We start from the raw sequence: 19,927 nt of genomic DNA on the forward strand, positions 1-19,927 counted from the left end.
AGTTCTTTAAACTTCATTTTTATTCGCCGCTCTTCAAAGCTTCCTTTGTTGAACGTTTTACTGAGGCCCCGACTGTAGTGACTACCTACAGGACTGATGACGATGGTTCTTTCGTGCTGCGCTTTTAACGTCTCCATACTTTCTGTTCTATGTACGTCTCTATGTATACTAAATTATCAGTATTGTACGAGTTCACACAAGTGTACAATATAGTCAGCTCCCGAATGTCGCTACCCTGTGGTGAATATATATGGCTGGACTCTAGCCTACTCACCCACGATTTAACAGCCGGTACATAATAAAACTCTTCGAATTCTGAATGAAACATTAACAAGAGAAATATTTGTTCTTCTTCTATACCACACAGTTCAGCTGGCGCCGTTGCGGGGCCATGCTTTCATTTTATCTCTTCTGTCCAGTACCTGCATTTTGTTACTTCATTTTTTATCACTTCATCTTACAACTTTCGCAAATAATTAAAGTGAACCACCAAGTCGTGTTGACTTCGGTAAAATGCAAATCAAATTATCCGTATATACATCAGCTGTATCATTTAGATATCAGTCAAAAATGTTAATCCGGAAAATGTATGGACCATGGCTAACACACGAAACGAAACACAAAATGAGAAATGAAGTAAAACAAAAATACCCTACTGGCTCTGAGCACGTTTTTCCTCTAAGTGAAGCGTGCAGTGATGGGGAAATGCAGAAGAACGTTACATGCGTCATCCGCCGGCAAGTCGTGAATAATCCAGGTGAGGCTGCCTGTCTGGATGGCTCCACACGTCACTGCTGAGACGTGCCATTTCGCTCACGGGGGTGTAAGTTCACCGGTACCTTTAGTGGGACAGTTACTGTAGACGTTGCATGGGAATAAGTGGTACGAACCGACTACAATGGAGGGGAGATGCACTACATGTACTGAACTGAGAAAGAAATGAGACACCAATATCACAGCACATGACAGGGCTACAGGGAGGCAGCGGTCAACAGTATATAGGTAATACTAAGGTTTGTTTTTAATAGCTGAAATTTTCCAACCTTTTCATTACGAATCTAAAAAAAATTGCTATGATCTTTATTTGTTGGTGCTTCATCTGTTGTTAAAACACCAACAATCATAAAATGGTGGATTCACATGCAAATGTATGTTTGCAAAATTGAATTCCCACCAACATTTCCCATTGAGTTTGGTTAAATGTAAGTGCCTCACTTATTACCAAAGGACTAGATGAAAACACAAGCCACTGCTTTTACATATCACACAATTTATTGCCGACATAAAACCATAATCAGCAGGTCCACACATCCTTCTGTTTCATAATGTAACAGTCTGGCAACAAGTCATCATTAATAAAAGGAATGCTCAAAAATATGTGCTCCTTCCCCTTTTTCTTTCCTTTTTTTTTTGTTTTGTTGTAGGAAATGTTTTACTAATTTCAGTCATGCCGTTTCATGACTACAGATTGCAACGTCCGAATTCAGTTTTACAAGGTCCTGCAAAAAAATAATTTACAAAAAAAGTATTTACACATCCCTTACCAGTGGCACATATTTTTGTGCACCCATGTTTTGTCATAAATGAATTGTTGATTTATGTAGACGTCTTTGATAGGCTAGCCCCCTTTCCCAGGAAAACAATTCCGATTATCAACAATATTCATGAATAAACAAAGGCTGAAGCTATTGGAAAAACAGCAGTTACATCATAATGTATACAATACACACAAGACTTGTTCTTGAGTGGTATTTCGCTTCACATGGCATTTGCCCAACCACAACTTACAAATGCCCTTAATTGAGGCCAGGCCTGTTTACATAATCTGAGATGGAATGTTCATTTTTATATATATGTGCCCAGATATGTTTCCTCACAGATGTTGCCAACATGTAACTAACTGGGGAAAAGTAGCTTTTGCTTCATTCCTGATTTCCTGAACCCATTACATGAGCAATTCCTGTTCACATCAAATCTGACATGTACTGGCCAAACAGATGAATACATGCATATTTGTGATTGTGTTTCTGTGAAGGTAGAATAAGGAATTCTTTAGTTTCAGGACAGCAGGTATAGCATTACTACATCCCACAACATGAAAACTCTCTACCCCCCAATGGCAAAACTTATGGTGAAAGATATCAGGACACATACAGACAAAAGCAAATGTTTATCTCAGTCACATCCAAACCCAGCCTGGAAAGTCACTTAAATCACTGGTACACAACGGGTGTCAGCAGATCTTAAGTTAGGATAAATCAGACACAGAAAGGATAACATCAAGATTATTTGGCAACACCATTTGCTTTACAACATGTGAATCTAGTGCCTGTAAAAAGACACTTTGCCATGAGATATTTGCCTTGCTGTTTTGTAACTCCCTGGTACAACTACATCCAGCCAAAAAAACTGGACCTGACCAAGAGCTACATACATGTAGTTGATGACTATCCCCCAAACAGTCATGAAAGTCATAGATTACAACAGTTTTGTGAACGTACATGTAGGACATGGTCTGTTTTGAAGCAGAGGACTAAAGAGAACCTACATAAGGTACATAAGATCGTTCAGTCAGAGGGAAACTAACACAAAGTGACCACTCACACTGTAACTAACAACAAGGCCATGTCTGAGTCAGGCATGAAGTACAGACAAGTTCATGTAGTTTGAGAGTGGTCTTGTGGCCAAATTGATGACAAATGCACATGTTACACACTATCTGGTTCCTGCAACACAATGACATTTACCAAGTGTGTCAGGACAAAACATTTGGAATACATTTACAATATTAGCAATATGCAGCAAGTACTCACTTATTGTATCTATCAGTATCACCTACATACATCAGGGATGAAATGACCACAAAATATCCGATTGGCCAAGGCCTTTACTACGCTCATTTTCAGGGGGCATTTGAAAATGATACTACTTTGCTACTTTACGGTCTCTGCTGTATGTTTAAAAGCTGTAACTTGAAATGCAGGTAGTAGTACTCCCCGCTTTCTCGGGGTTTCCATGAAAATGTGTCAAATAGCGCTTATCATCACTTTCCCAACCTCAGGTCCAGGACACAGACAGACCCTTGAGATTGAAGTAGACACTTATTGGCAGTAGCATAATTACCAGAAAAGCCAGAGCACATCCTTCAGATTTCTGCTCAAAACAGCCTGGATACCTGATTCACAGAGTTGGACTTAACTGCTGACTTTAAAAGCATGATAAGTAAAGCAGCTTCACTACTCTAACTGGTCAGTGTTTGGCTATCATCCTTTGACTAGCTGACATCTTTCCAGATGTTCCAAGCTGGATCGACTTCTGATTACAAAGCCATGATAATACAACACTCCTGCGAAAACCCTCCTTCCCTATAGTTCCATGTGTTAGGCCCAGTATCTAGAACACAACTGTTATGACTTGGAGCCTCCAGTGAAGGTTACGGGTGTTCCAAAGTTGAACGCCATGGGGACGTTCTGCTGGGGAAACTGGTAGCCTCCCTGCTGCTCAATCCTCTTGGACTCTGTGGAGGGAAATCATCGAGTCATGAACCAGGGATAGTTGTGAAATTACCTTTGGAAGTGGAAAGTAAAACTTTCAAAAGTACGAGAGAAGGAAACGTTCAAAAAAGTTCCCTAACATTTCCATAAAAATAATAACCATCAGAATTCATTTGGTGACTGAATTTTTTCTATCCAATTTCTGTCAAAAAAAAGTATTACAATGATAGACAGTCACATCTTCTAAATTTCCACTTTTTTACACAAAGAAAATACTTAAAATAATTATCCTTCTATATCAAATGGTTTATCTTAAACCTTACAAAACCTACTAACCTATAAGGCAATTCTTTACACATTACAGTTTAATACAGTAAATAACTAATGTATAGATACACTCACCAGCAGCAGCTTGCCTCTGGTCAGCCATGACAATAACCTCCTGCAGTTCCTTCAGCTGATCTGCAGTCAGATGTGACGTCAACGCATTGTACCAGGCTGGCTCTCTACTCTGTAGGGCTGGGATACACCACAGAGACATATATATACTTAATACACTTGTAGTAAGTTGCACAAAATGTCACTGTTACAGATCATTACCCCAACATAACTTGGCATGTGCTCTGTATGAAAAGTCAAACTGTCGACATGTTGTATCAGCACCACTTACTTTGCATGACGCTCTTGAATATGACAAACTCGTCCACAGTACAGTCGTCCTCATCTAGCGGTGTCAGGTAACTCTCCAGGGGGGTTTCCTCTGCGTCGTCATCCCAGTCTTCATCATCAAGTTCTCCTGCCTACAGGAACAGCAGCAGGTCAGTTAGCCTCTCAGAAAATTGACAATTTGTGCTTTCCTCAAAGGCATTGAGATTTCATCTAGTAGCCTGGAGCTCACATGAATCATAGAGGCAACTATGCAGAGATTACAATACAATTTGGTTTTACAAAAACCCTTGGAATTCATAAAATCAATCTGTAAGAAGAGCAGACTCACCCTCTTAGCCAGGGCTTCCAGGTACTCCTGTCCATCCTCATCTATCTCATCTTCATCACTCGCCAGCTCTTCTGCATTAGCCAGGGTGGGAAAGTGGCATTCATTACACAATGTGGGAGATTTTGTATATATGATATTACTTTCAATATAGGAGATTTGACAATTAGCACATATTGTAACATTTTTGTGCTGTGTTCTCTCTTAAAACTTGTAGAATTGTAGAATCTACAGGATCAAGACTGATTCAAATAACAAGACATAATGGGCAATTTCTCAATAATGATACACAAGGGAGACTTTTTACCTCCATCATAGTCCTCATCATCCTCTCCATCATCATCATCATCATTCTCTCCCTCCTCCAGAGAGGCCTTATCTGGAGAACAGGAATACAGGCTTTAGGACTCACTCATTCACCCAGGACTACCACTTGTTAGTTATATGTAACAACCAGTTGTACACAAACTGGGAGTAAGTGTAGTACTGAACCCTTTTTTTGTTCTAAACCATTTGAGCTGAAAAAATCATTCACAAGACATTACAAAACATAACAGTTTCTAGTTAAATGGAAAATGAAGTATTACATTGTAAACAGCCATCATAAGCTAGTTATCATTAGCACAATTATCCAATTTTTAAAATCATAAATACAAAATACAAACTCTCCAAATCTTGATTATATTTACTATTGTTAAATTCAATGACTTTTTCAAAAATGCGATGAATCAGATGAACTGACTAATTCTGTACAAAAGTTGGTATGTATTTGTATTTACTAAGATGCCTGCTGCGGTACTTACGTGCATAGGCTCTCTTCAACCCCTCAAACAGCATGAGCAGTGCAGGTAGGAAGCTCTGAGCAGCAGAACTGATGGGCTCAGGTCTGGTCTGGAGTTCCATCAGGGCACACAGGCCCAGAACACACACCTTTCTGTCATGGAGGCTGAGAGGAACAATCAACACCGGGGGTACAATAGTTAGCAATGTCTGATCTGTACCTACATCAGGGCACACAGGCCCAGGACACACACCTTTCTGTCATGGAGGCTGTGGGGTAAGAAGGTAGAGATATCGTGAGTACTCCATTTAATATATGAAAAACAGTACTGGGTGGGTCACTTGGTGGGGGTCTTGATAAATAATTGATGTTCCGAGACAATCCAGGAAGGAAGATATCTTTTTAATCAGTAGAAAGTATGGGGTAAAGTATGCTCAAACTTCCTGATACATTGTATAAACACATATTGTTTTCTAGTTGTGAATGTAATAAGAATGTGTTTATACATGCAAGTCGTTTCCAAGTCATTATCTGGAGAAAAAGGCATAGAGCTATTACAATGTTTCTTCAGTTGTTGACATTTGGGACTATAGTGCACCTACCCCAGGAAGCAGTCTGTGTCCCTGAACCACTGGCTGATAAACTGTGTGGTGATGGCCTCGCTACTGTTGGGGAGTCTCATCTTCTCTAGTGTCTCCACCAACAGGGGGGTGTTGTAGTACAGGGCTGCAATCACCTGGGGAGGGAGAGAGGAGGGTTAGCTTGTTACCTCAAATGTTTCCACTTGAAGCAGGTGGTAAGGCAGTCTTGTGGTTAGGATTGAATATACAGTTTCTCGGTTCAAATCCCAGCAGGTCCTATGTTTGACCCTTGTGAAAAACACTCACATGAATTTCTTCACTGAACCTCTGGGTAGTAACCACTTTGAGGAGAAACCACAAGTGGAGTAAAGACCCACCATACTTATTGAAAAGAGGAGGGGTCCTTCCAGTGTGGGTGGATCAAACCCTACAGCCATGTGTTATGCAGCTTGTACTTACTGTACAAAACTGGTGGTTACATCTAAAGGCTGATTTACCATTTATTCAAAACAAAACAAAACACAAACAGTTAACTCCATCAGTTCTATGAAATCTTTGTCTATGTCACTAAGTTAGTGTAAGTGATAAAGTTAGTCTAGTATCTAAACTAAATAAAATTCTACCATATTGGCTTATGACTAATATAAAATGAAAGTCAAACCAAAACAAAAATGAATAGTGTGACAACACTGACCACTTGCAAGCACATGGTCCTCAGCTCACTGGTCTTGACCTCTCGGGTTAACCTCTCCAGAGCCAGCTCTACAAACAGGGGGACACACTGTGGAGGGGGGGGGGGGGTGATAGGCAAAGTGTTAAGATCTTTAAGTATCCAAAAACATGTTCTAATAATGATATGCTATCTTATAAAGCACATATTTATTGACTATCCTCATATTTCAAAATGGCGCAGGCCATAAAACTTTCATGACAGAAATTGCCTTGTCATACTTTGAAACTACTTGCAAGTTTCTGTGCCATTGTACGATAAAATGTAAAACTAAATCTGATCTGATAGAGTACCTCGAGCAGGCATTGAGCAAAAAAAACTCACCCTGAATAACTGAATATAACAGGTACAACCCGATTTAAAAAAAAAACTTTATTAAAGCCTCATAAAACATTCCAATCATTTTTGCATATTGCACAAGTTACAACCAGACTGTGTTGCATTTGAAACATGTATCTTTACCTGATCGATGTTGCCTACACCCTTACACTGAATGAGTGAGACCTCCAGCAGTTTGGCAGCATGACACTCCGCATCTTCCCCTGCCTCTCCTGACGTCAGGATCTAGAGAAAACACCTGTCTTCATTATCTCTTCATATGTCAGAAACACAACCTCTCCTTCAGAAGCTTAAAGTTGCACTTCTTTACAATGGCATAGAATACTAAAAACAAAACAAATCCTGATCAAAGTTTCAAACATTAACAATGTCGTATCACTATCCATACAATGCTGAAGACCTAGGAAAACATGTGACTCTTTTAGTGTTATCTACTCACAGACTTGGACATATTGTAGACAATCTCCAGATGTTTGGGGCTGGACAGGAAGGCCTGGGTGTCCACAGTGATGTAGTTGTGTAGGCATGGCATCATTTCTGTTAGAAGTAATAAGCATTCATGTCAAACCTACAACAATCCATAGGAGCACTTTATCACTGTAGCATGTAGCATAACAACAGTGCCAGACATATGTCAATTAAAATTGTTAAGTTTTTTGTCAATTAATTTTAAGCGCTAACAAACATTTAGAATTTCTTGCTCATCATGCAGTACGTAGACAGTTTACCACCTTCACAGTATAGTGCCTTGCTTATTCACCTGTGAAATAGTCGAAGGCCACCTCCTTGAAGTTCTCATACAGCAGGTACAGAACCTGCCACATGTTCTGGGACACACTGGAGCATGTCAGGCTGTAGATCAGAGACAGGATCTCCTCATAAAACTCTGGGGTACAAAAAATAACAACATCTTATTATATCCCATGATAGACACTTAGCATAGAAAGGTACCATTGGAAACTATGACACTTGGGCATAGAAAGGTATCACGGGAAACTTTGACACTTTGGCATAGGAAGGTACCATTGGAAACTTTGGCATAGAAAAGTACCATTGGAAACTTTTACACTTTGGTATAAACAGGAACCATTGGAAATTTTTACACTTAGGCATAGATAGGTACTATTGGAAACATTTACTCCAAAGTGGTACATGCAGACAGTTGTTAGCTTTTAATCTAGTACATTTTCTCCTGCACCCATTACATGAAGGACTGTAATTCTCACCTAACACCTGCTGTCGTAGCACCAGTCCTACCACCTTCAACACAACCGCCTCCAGATGAATCATAATCTGTACACATAAGACAGGAGGATCAATACATGCACATTTGCAGAGAATTCATTGTCTAAGACTCTAACAGATGGGTCCACAATGTTTTGGCTACACCTCGGAGGTGAAGCCTTTTAAACTCTGCCTTACCTCTTTGTGATCCTCCATGACTGTGAGAATAGTTTCTATGGTGTTGAGCAGACCCATGGCAGTGATGGCCTTGTCTTCGTTACCGGAGTCCTCACTGTCAATACACTGGGCAAATGTATCCGCCTGAACAGAAGATAGCAAAGTCAAGTGTTAGGAAGATTTTCCAACATGTATGGCAAGAAGGTTCGTAACAGCTGATCTTTGAGATAAAGAGATTGACTCAAGTAAGAAAAGAAAGAAAATGGTTTTCATGTGTTACTGGGTTCATCAAGTTCCCACAACGACATAGAAAGAAGCACATCTGACCAGATGTTGAGTCATCTCCACAGCGATGATAGCGCACTGTTCCGTGTAGGTACAGATGAGTTTCTGCATGACAGTGGTGAGGTCATCGTTCTCCGTCTCCCTGATGATCACCAGCAGCTCCTGGATCACAGGCCGCACGTGGGGCTCCACAAACTCCTTGGCTACAGACATAGGAATGAGGGGGTAAGGTGTCCAGTTTTTTTTCAATCTTAATACATTCTTATCTTTTTTTCTAGTTAAAGAGGGTTTGTACCTTTTGCTGTGAGAGTTCTTTGTCTGCATTTTGTTTTACATTTTGTACTTACTGTTTAAATACAAAGCAGAAAGCTTATAAAAAACAATTGTTGCTCAGTGAATAGTCATTAATGCAATGCTTTCCAAAGTAATTAAGGCAGCTCAATGTGCAGTTTTACTGATAAAGAAAATACAATACAGCTAATTGAAAATTTCAGTAGTGAAGTATTACTTGGGGAAAGCAATGAGTAACAACAAAAGACTCCTTGCACTGTATAAAATAACAGAAAGAATAGATTATATGCTGACTTTCACATTCAAACTATACTAGGCAGGTTGACCCCTGACCTTTTGGCTGGTGGGTGATGAGCATCTGCAGTGCGATGGCAGCCTCCACTTTGACTGGCATCTCCTTCTCCTGGGTCAGACACATGTGCACCAGCTCCAGGGCTGACTTCAGGTTCTCTTCACTCTTCCACTGGACTTCACAGAAATAGTGCAGCACCCAACAGGCCTAGGGACAGGCATAGGCTTCATTAATGGAGTAAGGAAACAAGTTTGGGTCAGACATATGTGAGCCAACTCCAGGGCTAACTTAAGGTTTTATAGAGAGGGTTTGGGGAGAGACATACACTTGCTCACTGAAAACAACTGTCATGTCACAACTTTTGCCTGATTTTTCTTGTCATTGCAAATAACACAATGCACACTGACTTACACTCCATGCTTTGCAATCCTCTCCACTGTCTATGGTGATTTGTTACCCATGGATCTAAGTTTGATTAAAACAAAAGACCCAACCCTAGCGTGACTGCAGGTACTTACCCGAGCCCTCATGTAGCCAAGTTCATTTCTGAAGAGCGGGAACACGTAATTCTGCAGCATGGACTCCATCTGGTCCTTGTAGATCTTTTTCTGAAAAAGATACAGCCACATAAATGATAAAGTTTACTTTTGGGCACCATATAGCAATTAATCTAATACGTGACAACAAAAACTAGTACTCATGGCATCTTTGGTTTATACACTTTTACAGAGCAGCTTTTTACAAATCTGGCATCCAAACCAAATGGCAAAAGTTCTTTAATTCCCTTTGAGACTCGAGTGAAAAAGAGAAGGCCTCCTTACCTTGAGCAGAATGTCTGCACAGGTCCCTATCATGTGGAGAGCTCCGTCCTTCTGGCGAGGGTCTGTGTTCGCATCTGTCAGAGCCTGAAGACAGCAAAACAACAATTGTTTGAACACATTTTGACTTTTCCGCTACAAGGAGATAAAGATTCCCTGAAAAAACAGTTTAGTTCTTACCATGAATAATATGGAATGCCAATGGTAGAAATATAACACATTTCAACAATTATGTATCTGAACAAAACTAACCTACCTGCATACAGAATCCCATGGTTTTCTGTAAAACATCTTTTCTCTTGGAGGTGGTGGAGTGTAGGAGGGTCTGGGCAGCCGTTACGGGTGACACAAAGTCTTCAAACACATCTGCACAAAACAGAGAACACACAAGTCTCAACAGTGTTCATGACTCTTTATGTGGTGGCAGTATAGTCTATGTCAGTAACATGGTTACAGGAAAATGTACTACCCAAGAAGAGAGGAAGTGTAAGGAAACAGCATACAGATACACATCTATTTACATTACTGAATTGCTTTGCATGATCAAGCCAGTTATACAAAGTTCAAAACATGTCATTTTTTCTCATACACGTATGTTCCTAATTGCAGTGTTTTCCTTGATAATCCTAAGGCTTTTACGAATAGAATCTTCCATGCTGAGACAGCCGAAATGTTCCTTATTCTGTACTAGCAGAGAGAAACAGCCATGGTTCTCATACGTAACTGCTATTGGCTTCCTTACCAAACTTCATGCGGATGTACTCATACGGGTCCTCATTCCACAGCAGATCATCCTCATCTGTGTAACACATCAGGGGGAACACTACCTCACGGATGACGTCCTGGGGTGGAGGCATGGAAAAAACAATCATCTTATTACATGAATTAACAGTCACAGGTCACTTGTAAACTAATGCAGCGCCTCTGTGCAGGTACGTATACTGTTGTTATTGACTTGTGAATGGTAATCACAATTATTTCATCACTTTGAAATCATTAAAAAAAATGTTCTGACTAACCGCTAAAATCGAATGCGCTTTCCTTAAACCACTAAAATTACCAACAGCAATTTTCAATATAATTACATTAATTGCAAGGTTTGCATCAATACAACTTTGGACAGTTACAAAGAAAATGAGTGCCAGCCAATAGATAAAGAGTGTAGTACAGCACATACCACCATGTGAGGCTTGAGGACCTTCCAGCAGATGGCGTGGCTCACACCTGTGTTCAGGTAGTTCAGTGTCTGCTGTAGAACCCGCGGAGTCACATACTGTTTCCGTCGGTAACCGTCCAGAACCTTCAGCAGAACGTTCAGGATGCCGGCTGGTGGAGAGATGAGTTCATGTTGTTTCACTAACAGCACTTAGATACATGTATTTCTCATTTGGGCACATTTTCTTTTTTTACCACAATTAATTAAGTTGTTTAAACTGCTATCTATACAGTACATTTGTATGCCTTCTGAATTAGCATCGCTCATGAAGGCTGGATACTAGGATACAACATAAGTACAATCATTATTGGAGAAGACGCAGAATGCATCTCTCCCAAATTCTGCAGCACTACTCAAGAATTACCCAGCTACTCCATGTTGTCAGGTACAAAGAGTTGCAGTGAAAATGGCCTACCTGAGAAGGTTTTGATGTACCACTCTGCAAAACTGTTGTATTCTTTGGTGACATTACCAGGACTGCCATATCTATGAAAAACAACATTGGATAAAAATGTTAACTTGGATCAAAGTGGCCTTTGTCCCTTTATCCATGTGAAATCCTTGCTCTGGACCTGTTGTAGAAGTATCCACATCCACTACATTGTAACAATGTTACAAAATGTGACTGATACAAAATTGAAGTGCACTGCATGCATCTGGTGAGGGACATTTTTAGGTTAAATGTACCAAACAAAACCTGAACTATGAACATGTTTCACTGGGTCTGGGTTAACAGAACAAGAGGTTTTATGGTCATGACTAATGGCATTGCAAATTACATTTCAGGATTTCATTATGAAGACTTCTTTTCCAAGGTGTTACCTTTCGAACACTCTTGCCAGGATGTGCATGGCCCACTTCTTACACTTCCACCAGGGCAGGTCCGGTCGCTCATCCTCGTCAATCTGCAGGGTTTGCTGCAGGGAAAAGGCAAGGGTAATCAGTGAAATGATCCATTGCGATTTAACACAATCATTCCATGCTTTTGCATGCTTAAAATGGCTGTTTTACAATTGGTCTATTATCATGACATACATGTAATGTTCTGAAGTACCAGCTTGTACATGTGTATAATATTAACTAGATTGTCTATACTATTGGGTAAGTTTAAGATACAATTATAGTACATAGCTCAACTCCCATGTACATACAGATTGCCATGCTTTGTACTTGTTACAATTGTCACACAACAAAGTTCTTCTTCTTCTATCTCCCTATTCAATCCTGTGATGCTATTTCTCTCTCATTCAATAAAAATGGATTTTCACTGCTCAGCCATGAAACAATCTTTAAAGTAACTGTCATAAACACATGTCCCTTACTTAAACTGATTCCATGCCATTATTCTGTTGTCCATGATGTAACAGCACTTAACACTTAGGAAAACATTTAGCCCACACAAGAGTATAGCATCTTCCGTACCTCAGGTATAGGCCGTTCCATGATCTGTTTGAGTGCCTCCATCCACTGCTGGAAGATGGGCCGTGTGACAAGGTCCTGCTGCAGGAAGTACTGTAAAGGGTATGCAAGGGTAAGCAACAGCACTTTGCATTGATGCATTTAAGTTCTTGGGGATTTAATTTTGTGGTAGCGGGACAAATGACTTTAAATGGTGGTTTTAAGTTCGTGGTAGCACCATGCAATGTACTTACCATGCTTACTGACATGGAAAAATGTTCGCTGTGGTTTTAAGTTCGTGGTGGTCACCGCGAAAACCGCGAACATTAAACTACTGCGAGAGTGTCTGCATTTACAGTAGTTGAAGTTTAATAATACTAACTTGATATGGAAATGTACATCATTACAATTTCCAACAAGTTCCAAAATGTTGCCTGATGAAAACAAGTTCCAGAAGAAAATTTTCCATGAAAGTTCTACACTCTTTTGACCAATCTATCAACAAATGTATGTACACAAAACCTTCTGTGATTAATCTTAATTGCTACATTGCTGCATTTTATTGACAGTATCAGAAAGGTAAGATTTCTTCATATGACAAGTTTGTATAAGCATATCTAACCCTGGTAAGATGGGAAACATCATATGACAAACTGGATAGTGAGTGAGTATGAAACATTGTGTCCTCACAGTTTACCTAAGGAGTGTTGCTGAACATACCAACCTGGATAAGGGCATAGAATATCTTGAGAATTTGCTTCTGGATGAGAACGGAAGCCTCTGATTGGTCAGGCAGGAGCTGCATGAGTCTCTGGTGCAGGACGGGCAGGAAAACTGTCATGGCGGCGTTCAGCGGAGCGCGCTCCTCGGGCTTCTTGTACCTGTCCCATTGGGCACGCGATAAACTAGTTAAACTCAGTAGCATCATTCTATCACTGGTACCAGATACAGAACCACAATATATTTCAGCTGACACACCTCTTGAAAAGTCCTTCCACCAACACGTGAAAAATTCTTCCTGCCAACATGTACCTACTATACAACTCATATTTGCTTCACTCTGAAGTGTAAGGCATTTCTAAATATATTAACATGTAATAATATAATAATGGACTCCGGTGTCAGTGTACAGTCACATGTCTGAAAATATATATCGAGATACATGTGTATATTTTCTATAGTTTTAAATATTGATTACAAATGAATCAATGAAATTATTGGATAGATGGACTCCAATATTATAGAATTTCAAAGATGCAACACTTAATATCTTCTGAAAGTTAATTTTGTTAACAACGTCAACATTTAATGTCGTCAGTAGTTTTGATGACATAAAAACAAGACAACTTACTCGTAGTTCTTGACCAGCTGGTAAATACTGAGAAGTGCCCCTAGCCACGTGTTGGGCTGGTCAGACGTGACGTAGGAGTTGAGTTTCTGGATGACGTCGTGCCAGCGCCCGGGGTAGTCATGTTTCAGGATGTGACTCATGCACGTGCCCAGCTGCACCCTGGGAAATATGGAAGAAACCAATTCATTACACAAGGAGAAGAAGCAACTTATTTTCAGTTCAAGGAAAACAAGGACATGTATTCTTACAGAAAAGATGTGTTCAATATCTATCACATATGAAGAGAAGGTAGTAAGCTTGAGTTATGACAGTAAAATGAGATTTAACAATCTTGACTGAAGAATTTACAGTCTTAGTCACTGCTTGTATTTATCAGGCAAAAAAGCCTTTTTATGACAAGCTGTGTTCTTGCAAGAAACTATCTAGTATCTGTCATTCTGAATCCTTTAAGGTGAAGCCCCAGAGGTCTATCCTTACCTGACCAGATCAGGTGCCTGTATGATGGCTTCCACCAGGTTATTGCGGATGAGGGTGCGATCTTGCTCGTGGATGTTGAATGCCAGCGGCTCACCCACGTTAGAGTGGCGCTCATGCCAATACTGAGAGATCATGTTCTTCAAATAGATCACACCTGATAATAGAAAATGATATCAGACGATGCTAAAACAATGGATACATCATAAAACATTAGTCTGTGTAACACAAACTCTGCTGTCCAGGGCTTAACTGGCCCCTCAGCATAAATGTATTTAAATTAATAAATGCATTAAACTGAATGTTTGAGGTGGGTTTGACTTGGAGGTCACAATAGTGCTAGAGTCACATACTATAAACAGTAATGGACAGAACAGTTGCTTTTGGCGGTACTGGCATGATCTAACTGTATCTACCCTTTGGGGAGCACTTCTTAATAAACATGCATTCAATAGATCTCAAACTGGTTTCGTCATAGGGGGATTTTACTCGCATGTCATTCACTCACACCAGGGTTCACTTCTAGAAGCTCTACTACTCTGTGCTCTCACCTGCTTGGCGTACTGGCATGGCCACCTGGTCTGTCATCACTACTTGCAGCAGCAAGGGGGCAAAGCCAATTATCTTGTGCATCTATGGATAGATAAAGAAAGCAAAAAATAAAGTCATTAAGTCTGATTCATTACAAATGTCTCATAAGTCATATTGAAACTATTGCAGTTATGTTTTCAGTGAATAAAATATAGGCAACCTTCTTCAAAGAAACCAACAGTGGCTTTGAATCTAAATAAGATGAAATCTGACATCTAGTATTCACTGCAATCCTCTTCTCCCGCCAACATAATGTAAGTCCAGCAGTCTGTAATGCTGAATACTTTCTAAATTGAACAAAGCTAGATTTTATGTATGACAGAAATACAGACACATAGGTTCTACACGTCATCTAACCTAAAGATGTTTACATTAAAGTTGAATAACATGCACAACATGTATGCAACATACATGACTAGAAACATGATTCTGATCATATGTCTTCTTGGACTGAACTACAGACACACCATCTGCTACAATTATTTAATCTATGGTACAGATTACTACAGAAGTGGTACATGCACGTTTACTTTTAATGCTGTGCCTTCAAAACTGTATCTTCCAAAGAAGCGGAAAGAAATTTGTCATTATGTTACAGAGATGTGTGGTAGTTTATTCAACTTAGATAAAGGGTTGTCATTCAATATGTATAGTCTCAACTGAAATACAGTAATGACTGTAAGACTAGTACTGTCATTTAATCTTCCATCACATGTACATGTTCAGTATATACTGTAAATGCATTTAAGTTTGCGGGGATTTAATTTCGCGGTAGCACCATGCACTGCAGTATCTTAATGCTCTGGAAAAATGCTCGCGGTGGTTTTAAATTCGCGGTGAAGTGGCCACCGCAAAAACCGCGAACATAAAACCACCGCGAACATTTATGCATTTACAGTATCTGTTGACATGTGTTTATCGATGTAATCTTTATTCTATAAATTATAATTGTTGGAAATTAGGAATATGACGATGTAAAAGACAAGAAAACACACAAAACGTAGCTCTTTATTTATGAAATTGAGTCTTCTGTTAAATGGTCTACTCAGCGATCACAGCCTCTTGTGGAAAGGATGTATTAGAAAGTTGATTTACTTTCACTTTACAACACCAATATCAAACACTTACAGGGTGTGCATAGTTAAACACATGTACTGAGGAAAATGCAGCTTGAACTGAAATAGATCCTCCAGTCCTTATCAGACATATGACGGCTGGGGAACTCATGGCTGTGATAAGGCACGTGGCAGGGAGTTCAGTTGTCCATGTGCACCTGACAGGCACATCACAGCTGTCAGAGCTGTACCGATCACGTCCCAGCCTAGTGATTACGACATCACCACAGCAAAATGTCCCAACGAAAGGAATGTCCCTCCCGCCTCTCTCCATGCATGTGCTCCTCGGTAAGTGGTACGATCGGCCATGAGGGGATGCTGGTGTCTAACGGCCGTCCAACCTTTCTGGTGTGGCCGCAGATGTGACGGAATTTGCTGTCCTGACATGAGTGATCGAGGCCACACGAATTTTCTAGCCCCCCTCCCCACACTTCTGCATGCTGGTGTGCACATCCCGCAAAAACCTTTTCTAGCCCAACCAAATTATGTTAGTCTAAGACAATAGAAAACATTTCCTGGATCCATAGAGACAGGAACATGTTTACAGGTATCGAAATAAGTGTATTTTGGTTATTTAAGTTACAAGGGGAAAGTTTTGACGCGGATTTTATCGATGAAAGTGTTACAAGTGTGCACGCCATGCCGCCGGCGCGACAGGCGGAGTGTTCCCGTACCTCCGAGAGCTTTTCCTCGGCCTGCTGCCGCACATTGTGGTCTATGGTGGCCTGGAGAATCTCCACGATGTTCTGGAAATCCATGGTTGTGGACCTGTCGAGATTCTGAGGACTAAATATCTCCAGTTCCCGCTCGATTCGTGTAAAAAATATACAATGTCGCACCTTCCGGCCGGCGCGAAATTTCAAAGGAGCTGGTGCGCATGTACAGTACCGTACGCCAGTAATACTGCATATTTTGCTTATTCCTCTCCGACCTCTGACTCAATACAGAAATTATCCAATTAATACCGCAAAATATCTATTTTGTTGTTATATGTACGCTTCAGTACCTTTCAGGTAGCAGTTTTATTACACGCAACTGAGTATCTTCATTTTACGACGTTAATTATTTACGACGATCGCAAATTGGCGTAACAAGTGTCATTCATTTAGTAGTGTCAGGTGACCAGTTACTACTTAGCCTAGATGATCATGATCGATCATGTCAATAATAATAATAATCATCTGGTGTATTTTGCCAGCCAGTAGGTACCCAGTATGAGTAATGAGGCTGTTTAACGTGGTCGAGGCACCTCCTCGAGCACGGGACCCCCGTTTTACGTCCCTCCCGGAAGACGATTTCGTGGAAACTTCGTGAGGCTACAGCAATCCGGACGTCCTTGGTTGGTCTCCCATCCAAGCACTGTCCGGACCGTCGCGTTGCTTAACTTCCGAGATCGAGGGATCGGGTGTACCAACGCGCCACGCGGCCGTCAATAGCAAAAAAAAAAAAAAAAACTGACGCTTTTACGTCAATGTGTTAAACGCAAAGTTAACGGTCCTAGTCAACGTGCAGTCATATGACATGGTATGAGATGAATGTTGAAAAAGAAGGGAAAGAAGACGTCTATGTCATTTTTTCTCCCAGTTTTCACCCTCACTGGACCTCTCTATTTTTATCAGATCAAGCTGATCCTTCCTCCTCCTTCCTGCTCCCACGCAAAAGATTTTACCCAACCTGATGTCTGTACTTTATTGTCTGGTTGGAAGTCACAAATCCCTGCACAATGGGCTAACGTTGGATAGGGTCGCAAGGGGGCGCAAGAGAGAATTTTCTTGGTCCGGTGGAGCGAGCAAGAAAAGACCGCCTGAAGTACTTGTTCATTCTCATTGGGAATCGCGGAAGATGTAGTGATTCTACATTTTGCTTACAGTAGCTGCACACGTATTCATTCACTCATTCATTTACATATAGCTGTGCCTAGTGTATATTAGTCTATATTAAAATTTGCGCTGTTTGTTACTGGTATAGACTCAACTCAACTACATGTAATAAGAACTGAGTAATCAGTAATGACTTTGACTTTTGACTTTATTAAGATCCACAATTAGCATAACAATGGAGTACATTGAAGCTACTCTTCCTGTGGTCTTTATCAACAATTATTAAACATAACAGGACAAAAAACCTGACACACAGGAAGACATACAATCTATACAATGTACATAAAATTCACACTTGATAAAAGATAACTTAATGACTACCTGAGCTTATATATATATACAATGGGACCAATTATCTATTGCAAACCATTCCATGTGCTGGACATTCTGTACAAGAACCTTTTCTTTTGAGCATTTGTTCTGGGCTTTGGTAGTCTGATAGTTTGGGATTTTGATGAGCGTGTTTGATATCCATGGGACTGCATTTTGACCTGTTTATACAGAGAGACTGGTTGTTTGTTTTGCATTATCTTACGAAAAGTCACTACGCTTTTCTGCTGGATTCTGTCTTTCACGGACAGCCATCCTAGCGTCTGCAGCAAAGCGTCCCTGCTTGTGTACCTGTGGCAACCAAGGGCGATCCTGGCCGCTCTGTTCTGCACGACCTGTAGCCGGTTTATGTTCTTCTTAGACGTACTTGCCCACACCGAACTGCAGTAGTCTAGATGTGTTAGTACAAGGGCCTGAATCAGTTTTATCCTCAGTCTGCGCGGAAGTAATTTCCTCACCTGTTCACTTGCGCCATGCTTCTATTACAGTTCTTTACAACATGGTCTACGTGATTGTCGAATGTGAGGTTTTGGTCGACATGTACTCCCAAAAGCTTGACAGTGTGTACTTGTTGTAAACTCTGCCCCCTGAGTTCCAACTGTAGTGGAGGTGCGACTCTTGTCTTCTTAGACGTCCCAACCAGCATGGTCTTTGTCTTGCCGTTGTTCAGTTTAAGCATGTTGTGGTCCGACCATTTAGCCACACATTCTAAATCCACCAGAGTCTTTGTTCTTATGTCCTGTACAGTGCGTCCTGCTGCATGTACTGTACTGTCGTCAGCATACTGGTCCAGTTCCCCATTCTCTACTGTACTGGACATGTCATTGACGTAAATGCTGTACAGTTGTGGTCCCAAACAACTTCCCTGCGGCACCCCGCATTGCAACACTCGGCTCTGACTGTATGCCCCGTTTGCATAGACCTGCCACTTGCGGTTTGACAAGTATGACATGATCCAAGACAACGCTTCCTCTGAGAAACCGTACATTTCGAGTTTCTTCTGAAGATGAACGTGGTCTACTAAGTCAAACGCCGCACTGTAGTCCAGCAACACTACCGAGGTCATAAGTCCTTTGTCCATACTGTCCAGCCACTCATCTGTCATCTTCAGAAGGACTGTTTCTGTAGAGTGGAGTTTACGGTACGCGTGTTGTGCTTCTGATTGATGACCTGAACGGGAGAAGTATGAGACGATCTGTTCACTGGCAACAATCTCGCATACCTTGCCACAAGTTGGAAGGAGACTTACAGGGCGAGAGTTTTGTCCGGACAGTGGTTTACTGCTGTCTTTCAGAAGCGGTATCACCTTGGCATGCTTCCATTTTGCTGGGAAAGTTCCTGTTGCAAAAGACAAATTGATTATGTAAGTCAGTGGTTCTGCTATGATGTCTGAAGAAATCCTCAGGAGTTTGTTGTCTATTCCGTCGCATCCTGGGGTTTTACCATCCGGAAGTCTTGACAGAATCTTGTGCACGTCCCTTACTGTGACAGACTTTAACACGAAGGCCTCCTGCCCGAGGTTTGCGTAATTTCATCACCGGCTGTGTGCTCATACCAGAGCGAAGG

General features: G+C 40.8%; 1 protein-coding gene across 3 annotated transcripts; it reads right to left on the reverse strand.

Annotated features, from left to right (window-relative positions):
* Positions 1 to 1,252: 1,252 nt before the first annotated feature.
* Positions 1,253 to 17,032, reverse strand: LOC118414030 (importin-7-like). Of its 3 annotated transcripts, none has more exons than XM_035817769.1 (28): positions 16,826 to 17,031; positions 14,997 to 15,078; positions 14,449 to 14,602; positions 13,972 to 14,130; positions 13,345 to 13,525; positions 12,645 to 12,734; positions 12,045 to 12,139; positions 11,638 to 11,708; positions 11,184 to 11,332; positions 10,749 to 10,848; positions 10,263 to 10,372; positions 10,010 to 10,093; positions 9,707 to 9,796; positions 9,230 to 9,395; positions 8,648 to 8,808; positions 8,342 to 8,464; positions 8,146 to 8,212; positions 7,680 to 7,805; positions 7,359 to 7,456; positions 7,043 to 7,144; positions 6,545 to 6,631; positions 5,872 to 6,005; positions 5,292 to 5,434; positions 4,796 to 4,867; positions 4,492 to 4,562; positions 4,165 to 4,294; positions 3,897 to 4,013; positions 1,253 to 3,517 (listed from the first exon to the last, which is right to left on the reverse strand). In XM_035817769.1, exons 1-28 carry the CDS (start codon positions 16,907 to 16,909, stop codon positions 3,408 to 3,410), a joined length of 3,156 nt encoding a protein of 1,051 aa, XP_035673662.1. In that variant the 5' UTR covers positions 16,910 to 17,031; the 3' UTR covers positions 1,253 to 3,407. The 3 variants fall into 3 exon arrangements, with proteins under 3 accessions (XP_035673662.1, XP_035673663.1, XP_035673664.1); XM_035817770.1 differs by having other exon boundaries at positions 13,345 to 13,501; positions 16,826 to 17,030; XM_035817771.1 differs by lacking the exons at positions 1,253 to 3,517; positions 3,897 to 4,013; positions 4,165 to 4,294; ... (1 more) ...; positions 4,796 to 4,867; positions 5,292 to 5,434 and adding an exon at positions 5,466 to 5,538 and having other exon boundaries at positions 16,826 to 17,032.
* Between the last annotated feature and the right edge of the window lie 2,895 nt (positions 17,033 to 19,927).

The sequence above is a fragment of the Branchiostoma floridae genome, chromosome 4, assembly GCF_000003815.2.
Source record: "Branchiostoma floridae strain S238N-H82 chromosome 4, Bfl_VNyyK, whole genome shotgun sequence".
NCBI lineage: Eukaryota > Metazoa > Chordata > Leptocardii > Amphioxiformes > Branchiostomatidae > Branchiostoma > Branchiostoma floridae.

Excerpts from the sequence above, each read along its gene's own strand:
- LOC118414030 (XM_035817769.1), bottom strand. The coding sequence starts at position 16,909 with ATGGATTTCCAGAACATCGTGGAGATTCTCCAGGCCACCATAGACCAC. Across the intron at positions 12,140-12,644 it reads TGGAACGGCCTATACCTGAG|CAAACCCTGCAGATTGACGA; the intron begins GTACGGAAGATG and ends TTTTCCCTGCAG. Across the intron at positions 10,373-10,748 it reads GTACATCCGCATGAAGTTTG|ATGTGTTTGAAGACTTTGTG; the intron begins GTAAGGAAGCCA and ends TGTTTTGTGCAG.